At 38.6% G+C, this 12,045-nt stretch overlaps 1 protein-coding gene across 4 annotated transcripts in view; it reads left to right on the top strand.

Annotated features, from left to right (window-relative positions):
- USP30 (ubiquitin specific peptidase 30) overlaps nt 1-12,045 on the top strand; it is a 30,240-nt gene that overhangs the window by 4,187 nt on the left and 14,008 nt on the right. For 3 of the 4 annotated variants that reach the window (XR_013175644.1, XM_077160103.1, XM_077160105.1), the window contains exons 3-7: nt 60-242; nt 4,257-4,360; nt 7,090-7,188; nt 7,770-7,815; nt 9,034-9,128. Coding sequence is in view for 3 of the 4 variants with exons in the window: in XM_077160103.1 (XP_077016218.1) it covers nt 60-242; nt 4,257-4,360; nt 7,090-7,188; nt 7,770-7,815; nt 9,034-9,128 (527 nt within the window). In the remaining variant the exon portion in view is untranslated. The remainder of the gene's footprint in view (nt 1-59; nt 243-4,256; nt 4,361-7,089; nt 7,189-7,769; nt 7,816-9,033; nt 9,129-12,045) is intronic. The other variant, XM_077160104.1, reaches the window with a different exon arrangement.

The following is a 12,045-nucleotide window of genomic DNA, read 5'->3' as shown; positions in this document are numbered from 1 at the left end:
AAAAGAAAGTTGGTAATATGATGTGCTGTTTCCGCTCCTCCCCTTCTTTTTTTTCTTAGGGCTTGTTCCTGGTCTTGTCAATTTAGGGAATACCTGCTTCATGAACTCCCTGCTGCAAGGCTTGTCTGCCTGCCCTGCTTTCATCAAGTGGCTGGAAGAGTTTACAACCCAGTATACCAGGGATCAGAAGGAGCCCCCCCATCACCAGTATTTATCCTTAACACTGTTGCACCTCCTGAAAGGTATCTAAATGGGAATTTAATGGGGATTATGTGTATTTTCAAAGAAGACCAAATGATAGGCAAAAGTCTAATAGCCTTAGTGTAGTAAAAGATCATACAGATTATTATGCAGAAAAACTTGGAGGTCAATAGGTACAATCAAGTAGTTTTAAAAAAAAAAAGTGGTAATTTATTTTAAAAACGATCACTTTAATAACACCTTTATTAGGGAAGAAAATATTCCGCTGCCACATAGAAACACTTTTTTGTAAGAAATACTCTGATTTCAAAAACATTAAAGTAAAAAAAGCCTTCAGCCTAGGAAATAAGGTAATTCACAAAAGAAATAATACATAATTGCTAGCAAACACTTAAAAGTTCAACTTGGCCATCATCAAAGAAATATAAATTAAAGAATAGTAGGGTATTGTTTTTTACCTGTTAAGAACGATTAAAAAACAAATCCACAGTCCTGGCCAGGTGTTGCACAACACGTTCTTATATTGCTGGTAAGAGTGTGAATTAGTGCCACCTTTTTGGAAAGCAGTTTGGTGTTGCATTGGAAGAGCTTGCAAAATATTCAGTACCATTTGACCTAGTAACTCCATTCCTGGAACACTACCATGATTTACACTGGCTTGGAAAATGGCTAAGCTCAAACAAGTTTGAGAATGGCCAAATACTATCCCCAACTTGGAGAGTCACCACATACATTGGCTTGGTAAAGGCTTTAGGAAGTTGTCTAACTTCATTTTTAAGCCAGCTTTTTTGACTATGGAACTGTTTTTTTCCTTCATAATACCTGTTAACATCCCAAGAGCCATTCCATAGAACACAGTTTGGAAAATGCTAATATGTACACAAAATGCCGAAAAAATAAAAAATTAAAAGGAAAGAATATAAATGTCCAAAAATAGAATAATTAAACATTAATGAAATATTACATGACCATTGGCAATCATTTTCATGAAGTTTTGTAAATTTTGGGAAGGGCATAGGTTTTAATAAGCTTAAAAGAACAGAATACCAAAATGAAACAAAACAAAAAAAGCAGGATGCAAATGTGACATCCTTTGACTTGAGTGAGGCAAGAAATTCCACACATAAAAGGCCCTGGAGGAGAGGTGAAATTTCCCTGGTGCCGTGGGACATGACTCCCAGGGATGAGCCTGGCTCTGGCACCATGGGATCCATAATGCCGTCCTGACCAAAACAGGGAAAAAAAGTATAACAAATAAGCTATCAGTGGCTGAGAGAGTTCAAACAGAGTCAAGAGGCTACTCTGGAGGTCGCTCTTACTCAAGCTTCAGTTTGACATTGCTACCTGTCATAATTTGCCAAACCCCAACCAAAACCATTCTACCCAATCCTAAAGAATACCTAGGGCATTAATTAAGATTCTACAAAGATTCCATGCACTAGGCTAACTTTCCATAAACCTACAACCTTCAGATGGGTCTCTGGACCAGATAAATCCTGAAATTCAGAGGGGCCAGCCCTTCTAGAACATCAGCTAGTTCCATCCCTCTATCCCATATTATCGACAGTCTCTTCCAATACGAAAAAGTTAGAATGGGCATAGCCCATATACCCCTAAAGAGTAGAAGAAAGATCCAAGGTGATGGTGGAGTTACATAGAGAAAGTAGGATTTAATGAATGAGTATGAGTGCAGAATCATACTGATATTTCTTTTGCTTGGCTCAGTGGCAGAATTCTCACCTGCCATGCTGGAGGCCTGGGTTCAATTCCTGGTCGCTGCCCATACAAAAAAGAAAATCTGTTTTATAACTACTTGTTTAAATATACTTGGAAAATTATTGTTTTTTTGTATATGTGTTTCACAATAAAAAAATGCTGGAGGGAAAAAGGCCAAAATTTAGCAGTGGCTGTTTGGGGATTACGCAGTTATTGATACTTTAAAAAAACATCAAAAAATGCTTTTCTGAATTTCTGAAATTTTCATCAATAAACATATATTACTCAGAAAAAAATTGCATTTAAAAAGCATCCAGCTAAATAATGCTTCACAGAGGTGTTTTTCCTATGTGATTTCTGCTTGACTCAAAGAAATCTTTATGAAGGGATATCTGCTCTTTTGTATAAGGTGATTTGAGAATAATTTCCTTTATTACCATGTTGAAAAAAATACACCATTCCAAAGACTGTATGAAAAGGTGAACTGTCAGCAGGCTGGGTGCTGTGAAGCAGGATTAGGGTTTGCCTTAACCATGGCTGCACCACCACCTATTTCCTGTATGTGTGACCAGTGTAGGAGACAGAGCCACCCCCTCTGCAGCTGCATTTAGAATATATACTCCCTTCTCTATTTCTGCTTTTCATGTCTTATTTTGGTATTTTAAAAATAATTTTTAATTTCACAAGTAATATATAAATAACTTCTCCTTGTAAAATTTACAACATTGCAGATAAGGCCAAAGTCCCCTTTATCACAAACCCCAAACCTGCTCCACTCCTTCCTTCCCAATTGTGAGATATGAATATATTCTTCCACAAAGTTTTCTGTGCATTTAAATATGTTTCTGTTTACTCGTAGAAATTGCATAATGTTTTGTTTGTGTTTTTCATAACCCAAGACATCATATACATTAGGGAATGTCCGTCTGTTTCAGTATAAGTAGCTCTATTTCATTCACTCATAGTATCCATAATCTAGAAGCACCACAGTTTATTTAGCCATTTGCTTCCAGTTCCTTGTTATGATAAACAGGCTGCAGTGAACTTCCCTGTACACACTGCCTCATGTGTATATGCATGTGTTTCTCTTGGGTGGATCCTAAGAAGAATTACTTGATTTTAAGATATGAAAATGTCAGTAGACATGACCAAATTGCCCCACAACATTTTTAGGCTAATTTTGTTGAAGAGAATATTACAGTTATCCTTGGGAGGGAAAGAGGTAACAGAAGTGATGGCTAAGGAATGTGGGAGAAAGAAGGAAAGTACAGTCCCTTTTCAACTCTGCTTCTTTGTTCTGGAGGGTAAAGGTCATGGTGGGCAAAGGTCAGGTCTCAAGAGTACAGGTAAGATGAGCCTCAGGACTTCTCAGCACCAGCTGCCAGCACTACTGTAGAGGGGGAAGGGGAAGGAGAGGTAGGAAGGAAACCTTCAGAATCTCCAGAATCAGAGTCTAGTTTATCTTGGAAGTATCTGAAGCCCAGAAACTGCACTGAGATGGCAGTCCTCTATATTTTTATCCCTCACATTCTAGCAGTACTGGTCTAGTATAAAATCCTCTCAGAAGTAGGATGGCCAAGATCAAGGGTCTACAAACTGTCCTATAGGCCAAATCTGGCCCACCACCTATTTCGCAAATAAAGTTTTATTAGAACATAATTTAATGGGTATTTATTAGGCTTGATTCTGCTTATGACTGAAAAACAAACCACTCAGCAGACCATTTCAGCCTGCCGCGTGTAGTTTGATGTTTTGCAGTAATAATCAGGAACTTGGATGTAAACAAATGCAAGCTAAGGTTTTGTGGCCATGGGAAAAAATATTGTAGAAATAAGGTAGGTGCCGCATGATTAAAATTTAAGGGCCCTTCCTATCCTGAGAGTTGTGATTTAAAATCACTGTGCTTAATAAGAATCTTGTAACAACAAATTTATATTGATGATGGTTTATTCAAATATCAGAAAATCAGTTACTTCATTTAAGTACTGCAGCCTTGTGAAAAATAACATTCATTCAACAAACATAAAGTGCTTAGTAACGTGCTAAGTAAGGAAAGGGTAAGACTACAAAGAAGAATGATGAAAGAACTTAATTACAAGGCCAATTTTACAGTTCTTTTTGTTGTTGTTGTTGAGGAGGAGGTGGGGAGGTGCAGGGACTGGGAATCGAATGCAGGTCTCGGCAGGCAGGGATTCTACCACTGAACTGCCCTTGCCCCGCCCCAATTTTACAATTCTTAAGGAATTTTTAATTAGCTGTGGTATGTTGTGCTGGGTAGGTTTTCTGATTAGCTCTTAGGCTTGAATTTAATAATTTCTAACCTCCTTTTTCATTTCCAGCTTTGTCCTGCCAAGAAATTACTGATGATGAGGTCTTGGATGCAAGTTGCTTGTTGGATGTCTTAAGAATGTACAGATGGCAGATCTCTTCATTTGAAGAACAGGTAAACACATTGTTCAAACAGGTTTACCTTGGAGATACTTTTCACTAGTGAGTAGGGACAGGGACTTGGAATAAAGGCTAAAAAACAGCTATATTGCTTCAGCATGAAGACTAAATGCCACTATTGACCAACAAGTGGCTGGGCCTGAGTGTACATTTCTCTAAACTGAGAGAGTGCCTGAGACTTAGTCTCTAAGGACTTAAGCACCTTTTCTATATCTTACCCTTCCGTAAAAGACTCACTTAAGTTCTACCTACTTGTTGGAAGAAATTTCCAGCATTTCTAGCACACAATGTACTGAGCTGCATACTGCTACAGTTGTACATGAAAAAGAGAGATAAGCATGCCTGTCTGTTGGTCTCTTTCTCTTTGAAGGGTTCCAGAGCCTGTAGCTTGGGGCTGTGCACATTTTGATTATTAATGATCTATTCAGTCAACAGCAGATTTCACTGACCATCAACCACTGTTAGGTGTTGAAGTTGGATACTAGAGCTATGGGGCATGCATTGGGCTCAATGTTTGCTTTATGTGAATTATCTGATTTAATCCTCATAACATTTGTGGAAGGAGCTACTATTATTATCCTCATTTTACAGATGAGAACACCAAGGATCAGGGAACTGAAGTGACTTGCCCAGAATCACACAGCTGTTTAAATGGCAGAGCCAGAATTCGAACCACTGTGGCCCTAAACTTCCACTCTTCAACTCCATTCTTCTGCAATATTGTCCCTTCTCTCGAGGCCAAGTAGTGAGGGATAGCTTACAGATCCCCTTCCATCCTATCTTTGGATTTTTCTCCTTGGTGAATCCCTGCTCATCCTTCAAAGGTTGGCCCAGATGCCTTATCTGAAGTTCCTTGAACCTCCCAGGAAGAGCTGATTCTCTTCTTGGCTCCAGGCTTACTGGTCATAGCAGAGTAGAAACATTTGTGCTGTTGGATAATAGCTAAGTATCTATTTCTACCCCTGGATTGTAAGTACCTGGAAGGCAAGAGCCTTGTCTTATTTATCTTTGAATCTTAATAGCTCTCTTGCTAACTGCATTTTATAGTCCAGGAGGTGATTCATTTATGTATGCAACAAATATTTATTGAATACCTGCCCCAGGCATAGCCTGTTTTATGGTGGGGGGGTGGTGAGCATGTAATCTAGGAGGTAGGGTGGAGGGCAGACAGTAACCAAGGTACTTATCATTATGTGCTAACCAGAAAATAAAATGGGATGGTGCAATGAAGTGTGATTCCTGGGGTCTGGACATGAGGAGCAGCTGGGAGACTTCTTTAAATAGAGAAGGCTTTCTGGAGAGGTGAGGTTTTAGGTGAGACCCAAAGTATAAAAAGGAGTGAAGCCTGTGAAGATCTGGGTGCAGAGTGTTCCAGACAGAGGACCGAGCTAGACCAGAAGCCTTGAGAGAGCCACAAGGGGGCACATCTGGAGAATGGCCAGAAGGCTGTCATGACTGGGGCATGAAACATGGTGGGGCAAAGGAAAGTGGCTGGTCGAAGTTGGCAGTGAGCAGTTAATGCAAGGCCAGGAGGACATCAACAGGGGGAGTCTGGCTTTTATTCATGTACAATGAGAAGCCATTATAGGGCTTTGAACAGGGGTCCAATTTATGTTTGAAAATGGCTACTTTGTTTGCTGTGTGGAGGAAGGACCATAGGGGGCAAGAATAGAAGTGAAGAGGAAATGTGGTTGTCTGGGCCCAAGACGACTGGGGCTCAGAGTGGTGCTAAGGCAGGGGAGGCAGAGAGCTCTGAGAGATCTGGGATATATTTTGAAAGTAGAGCCTGCAGGACTGCTGTTAAATTGTCTGGGGTAAGAGTAAGGAGTGTGGAGGCAACTTTGGCTAATTGGTCAGGGAGGATCTGCCCTAGGAGGTGCCATTTCCATGGAGACCTGAAGGCTGAGAAGGAGGCAGTCACGTGAAGACCCAGGCAAAGTGCTTCTTAGCCAAGTATGCATGAAGTGCAGGGGCCCTGCAATGGGAATAAGCTTGGAGTATTAAATGAAAGGAGGAGGGGGCTGGAGTCAAATGATTGAGGGCGAGAACTTCAGGAGGCAGGAGGCTAGATCAGGTTGTATAGGACTTGGCAGACTGAGTAAGAAGGGTGGGTTTTACCTTAGAAGTGAAAGCCATTGGCAGTTGGAAGCAGAGAGTAAACTTGTTTATGTTTTAAAAGGTCACTCTGGATACTGCAAGGAGGCCAAGAGCCAGTGAGGAGGCTGTTGTGGGTGTCCAGCCAGGAGCTATTGGTGGCTTAAGTCCATATCATGGCTGTAGTGAGTGAGGGAAGTAGTAGGATTTATAGCGTATGAGGGAGTAGGATTTATAGCGCCATGGGAGTTCAGGGTAGGGGACCATGTCTGTCCCATAGGAAGGAGGGGTGGCTTTTGGTTTTTCTGGAGAGAGATGTTTGGGTTGATTTTTAAAGAGTAGTTCTGTTTGAGGTTGGGTGGATTGAGGTTCTGGGCCATCTCAATAAATCTAAAACAGGCTTAGAGACTGCCAGCTTGCCCCAGCTTTCCTCTTTCTCTTTCCTCATGGGCCTCTCAGTTTGAGGGTCTCATGAAAATATCTAGTTGTGTGACTTTCTGTTTAATGAGCTGGGCCTTGAAAGGGTGGAAAACAAACTAGAGGTTCTGCCTTCTGGCCCATCCGCAGGCTGGTTCTGATGCTGCCCTGCCTCCTTGGCCCCTTTCTGAAGACTGCTTTGCCCTTTGACAGGATGCTCATGAATTATTCCATGTCATTACCTCGTCCTTGGAAGATGAGCGAGACCATCAGCCCCAGGTCACACATTTGTTTGATATGCATTCTTTGGAGGTAAACCATTAATATTTTCAATTTATCCTGTGCAGTTTATACCCATCTAATAGGTATAAGGATAATCTTTGTGCAATTTTAAACTTAAAAGTAAGATTCAGCAGAAGTCAGTAGCGGGAGTGAGGATGGGGGAGGCCTTAAGCCGTAGACTTTGCAGTTGGTGACTTTGGTTGCAGGTATCATGGCTCTTTAAAATGATTCATTGTTGCAATTTATCGTTAGCTTTGAGAAGAAAAATGTACTTTGTTTTATTTAATAGAGGAGAATAAGAAACCATAGGGATACTAAACTAGTCTCATATCTCTGTAACAGCAAAGATGCTTTAAAGGTGATAAAATTTAACTAGTAAAGGGGGAAAATACACTGGAGAGGGGAAATATGTTTTGATTTCATTTGATGAAGAAATATGTATAGTAACCAGTCAGAGAGCATAATTAGGGTCTACTTTTAAAACTATGGCCTTTTTACAAAGTTGATTTTTAAATGGTATAATCAGCGCAAAAATTTGTAAGATATAAGGGTGGGGTGAGGGTGATAAAAAGGATTTCAGGGGGTTTTCAGTCTCTTTTTTTCCCTTACAGCAGCAGTCAGAAGTAATTCCCAAACAAATAACCTGCCGCACAAGAGGTAGTTGTTTTCCATTGAAATGTAACACATAAGATGTGTGCTTTTTAGATATGACAATTTATTTACTTAATTTTATGCGTGTGTGTGACATCCAATCCAGCTGAAACACATGATATATTTGCAAAGGAACTTGTGTTTTGGGGACAGCTTTAAATGATTCCTTTGGTGAACATCTTGAATTGTTCCCTCACACACCAGCCCACTCAGTTTCCTCTAAACAGTCATTTATACTTCAAACAAGGGCTTTCTTTTTACCTTCTTGAATTGGTCCTGTGAAGAACTTAAGAAATTGAATCTGTCATGTCCTCATGTTTCATGTTGGCCAACTTTGACTGTAAATGATCACAGACCTCCTTAAAAGGCAATCATTGTTTTCTTGAGACTTAATTAAAAAATAAAACTGATGCATTGCATTGATTTCTTTGTATTTTAATAGAAATAAGAATTAATATTTTTTTTTTTTTTTTTACCGTTCCAGTATGGGTTACTGTGGACTTTTATAGCTTCAGAGTTCTAACTCTGAGTCTCAGTGTCCCATAAACACCCGAGAATTAATATTTTTTGAGACCATACTGTGTGCCAGGCACTATAATTTAATCTCACTTAAGCATTACAACAGCTCTATGAAGTCGATGATACTGGGGAAATTGGAATAATAGTTATTCCCCCATTTCCAGCAAACTGGCTTATGGAGATAAAGTGACTTCCTAGGTCATGTAGCTAATAAGCAGCAGAGCCATAATTGAGCCCAGGGCTGCCTGATTACAGCACCCCCGTTCCCAAGTAGCATTTTATACTGTGTGTATACCTCCCTACCCTGTCCAGAGAAAGCCCCAGTTCTTCAGAACTTGCTTATTCTGATTATTTCAGACATTTATGTCACATTATAAATGTGCAGTTGTGGTATGCTTCTTTTGACATGGATAGCTTAAACAAATGTTAATAAACAGATGTTATTAAATGCAAATTGCTTTTTAAAATATGACTCTGCTCATTATATCAAAGACACATTTAAAGACCTATATAAATTCTGTGCAGAAATGGGAATTTTTTTTTTTTAATTTTAATGGAAGTCAGTGAGGAAAGCTATTTCAATGTACTTTTCAGGAACATTTTTTCTAAAGGGGAAATTCTACCATATATCTAAAAGGAGGGTGAATTTTGAGGTTGATTCCAAAGGGCTAAAGGTAGCATATCAAAAGGTATTTTGTATTCTAGGGACACCTCATTTCATATCCAATCACTGGAAGTCTCAACATCCTTTTCATGGAAGACTTACTAGTAATATGGTCTGCAAACACTGTGAACACCAGGTAAATCCAGTATACAATACAAATACTTGATATTTTCTGGGAAGGCTTTCTTTTAAGATTAATGAAAGGATCTAGAGATTATGGGCCCACATTGGTATATGGTGTTTGTGATTGTTGTGGGCTGTGCACTCTCAGTGGGCTGATCGCCCCCCTTTAGTTGGTGCTAATGCATTGTTTGAGCCTCATATGGCATTTCCCGCACCATGAATAGCAGAACTATTACACGTTAGCATGATTTCGTGTGTAAGATTGGGTCTGTACTATGGTGGTCGCACAGATTCTAGGGGTGGTTTTCTTTTCTCTCTTTTTGAGGTTTTAAAAAAAAAATTTAGTACAGAAAATTCCAATGTAATACGTAAGTAAAGACTTGTGCAACCACTACTTCATTTGAGTTTAGAACATTTTTTCATCCCCACAAAACTCCATTCCCACTAGTAGTCACTCCCCCTTTCTCACCAAACTCCCAGTTTTAGTCAACCACTAATCTACTTTTTGTCTCCGTAGATTTGCCTATTCCAGACATCTCATATAATGAGATCATACAATATGTGGCCTTTTATGACTAGCTTCTTTCATTTAGCAGAGTATTTTTAAGGTTCTTCCATGTGATAGCATGTATCAGTATATCATTCTTTTTTATTACCAAACAAATATTTCCTTTATATGGACATTCAACATTTTGTTTATCCATTTATTTATTGATGTATATTTGGGCTGTTACCATTCTTTTTCTGTTATGAATAATGTACCTATAAATATTTTGCATGGCATATGTTTTCATTTTTCTTAGATGTATACCCAGGAGTGAAATTGCTGGGTCATATGGTAACTCTCTGTTTAACCTTTTGAGTAACTGCCAGACTGTTTTCCAAAATGGCTACACCATTTTACATTCCCACCAGCAGTGTATGAGGGTTTCAGTTTCTCTACATTCTCAACAATACTTGAGAAAAAATATATATATATATTTTATAGCCATTCTACTGAATATAGGATTTATTTCATTGTGGTTTTGACATGAATTTCCTTGAGGCCAATAATGTTGAGTCTTTGTTTCTTTTTAAAATAAGGTCCATATATTATGATTCATTGATATGTCTCCTCAATATCTTTAATCTATAAAGTTCCCCATTCATCTCTTATTTTTTTCTCTGTACTTTTATTTGTTGAAAAAACTTGGTAGTTTGTCCTGTTGAGTTTCCCACAGTCTGTATTTTGCTAATTGCATCTTCATAATGCAATTCTAACATGTTATTCTGACCCCTATATTTCCTGCACATTAATAGTTAGATCATTGATAATTGATCAATTCAAGTTGGTGGAGTGCAAGGGTAGTTTCAGTGGTAGAATTCTCTTCTGCCATGCAGGAGACCTGGATTTGAATTCTGGCCCACGCTCACCCTCCCAAGAAAAATTCAACAAATGGCGCTGCGATAATGGGATAGTCACATGAGAAAAGAATGAAATGTGACCCCCACCATACAGCATACAAAAAAAAAAAGAATATGATTGCTGAATCATTATATTGATATTTATTTTAATCATTAATGTCTGGGAGTAGCTAGTAGTTAAAACCTAAAAATGTGGAATTGTAACCCATACCAAACTCTGAAATCTTGTCTACAACTATTTGTTGCAAAGTGCTTTGAAATTTATTGCTTTTTTGTGTACGTATTATTTTTCACAAAAAAGAAAGAAAAGTCAATTGTGATGATAAAAATAAAAATTCAATTTGGATATTTTATTTGCAATATGAATGTTATGTACATCCATTCAGAGACATGTTATGTTTCATTGCCTCTATTTTTATGAAGTTGGGGCTCATTGGTGATCATTGCTAGATCCATTAGGGTTTGCCAAATGTGATATTCTAATTATAACTTCTTAATTTTTAGTTGGATTACACTTCCTTCTCAACTACTTTTGTTACCCAGAGGTATAATTTGATTAAGGAAAAGCAGGATCGATGCTTGATTTTTTTCCCTTTATGTATCAACTTAGTATCTTCTGAAGGTGACTGTTTTTAGTGTGCTTAAGCTGCTGAAATGCAATATGCCAGAAATGGGCTGGCTTTTAACAATGGGGATTTATTAGTTCACAAGCTTAAAGTTCTGAGGCTGTGAAAATATCCACATCAAGGCAACATCAGACACTGCCTGGATCCTCTGTCAGATGGCAAGGCCTATGGTATCTACTCATCTCTCCCTTTTTTTTCTGGATTTCATTGCTTCCAACTTTTGGCTCCGGTGGCTTTCTCTCTGTTTCTGTGGCTTTCTTTCTCAACTTCTGTGTGTCTCCTCTCAGCTTCTGTTCTTTCTAATTCATCCTTTTATAAATGACTTCAGTAAGAGGATTAAAGCCCACTCGGGGCCTGCCGTAACGGAAATAACCTAATCAGATAACCTGATCAAAAGACCCCACCCTAAGAGGTCTACAACTGCGGGAATGGATTAGCTTTAAAAACATCATCTTTTCTGGAGTCCATAAAACCTCCAAATCACCAGATGAAGAGTTGTTTTCTTTTTTAATCATTATGAACTCATGGATTTAAATATACCTAATTTCAGTATATAATGATTATTACTGTTTATGATATTCACATTGTTCCGTTTTAGACCAGTGAGAGCCTCTTCATGTTGGCTGCTGGGTTCTTTTGACATGACCCCAGTAGTCTTTGATAACTTCCTTGCTTTCTGGCATAACATGGTATCCAGGATCATCTTTTGTATTTCCTGCCCCAAACTTGGAATCTGGCTATTTCTGCAAAGGCCTCCTGGTTCCTTTTAGTACAGAATGGTATTGAGACATACTGTATTGGTGCTGGAGCACCTTTTTTTTTAAAAAAAAAAACATAACAACATACAAACATGAACATTTTTACCAGATGATAATTCTATTCTTGGTATATAATGAATAT

Source organism: Tamandua tetradactyla, chromosome 5 (genome assembly GCF_023851605.1).
Source record: "Tamandua tetradactyla isolate mTamTet1 chromosome 5, mTamTet1.pri, whole genome shotgun sequence".
NCBI classification, from domain to species: Eukaryota; Metazoa; Chordata; class Mammalia; order Pilosa; family Myrmecophagidae; genus Tamandua; species Tamandua tetradactyla.
Note: the sequence above shows the minus strand (reverse complement) of the source record. Positions and strands in the feature narration are given on the sequence as shown.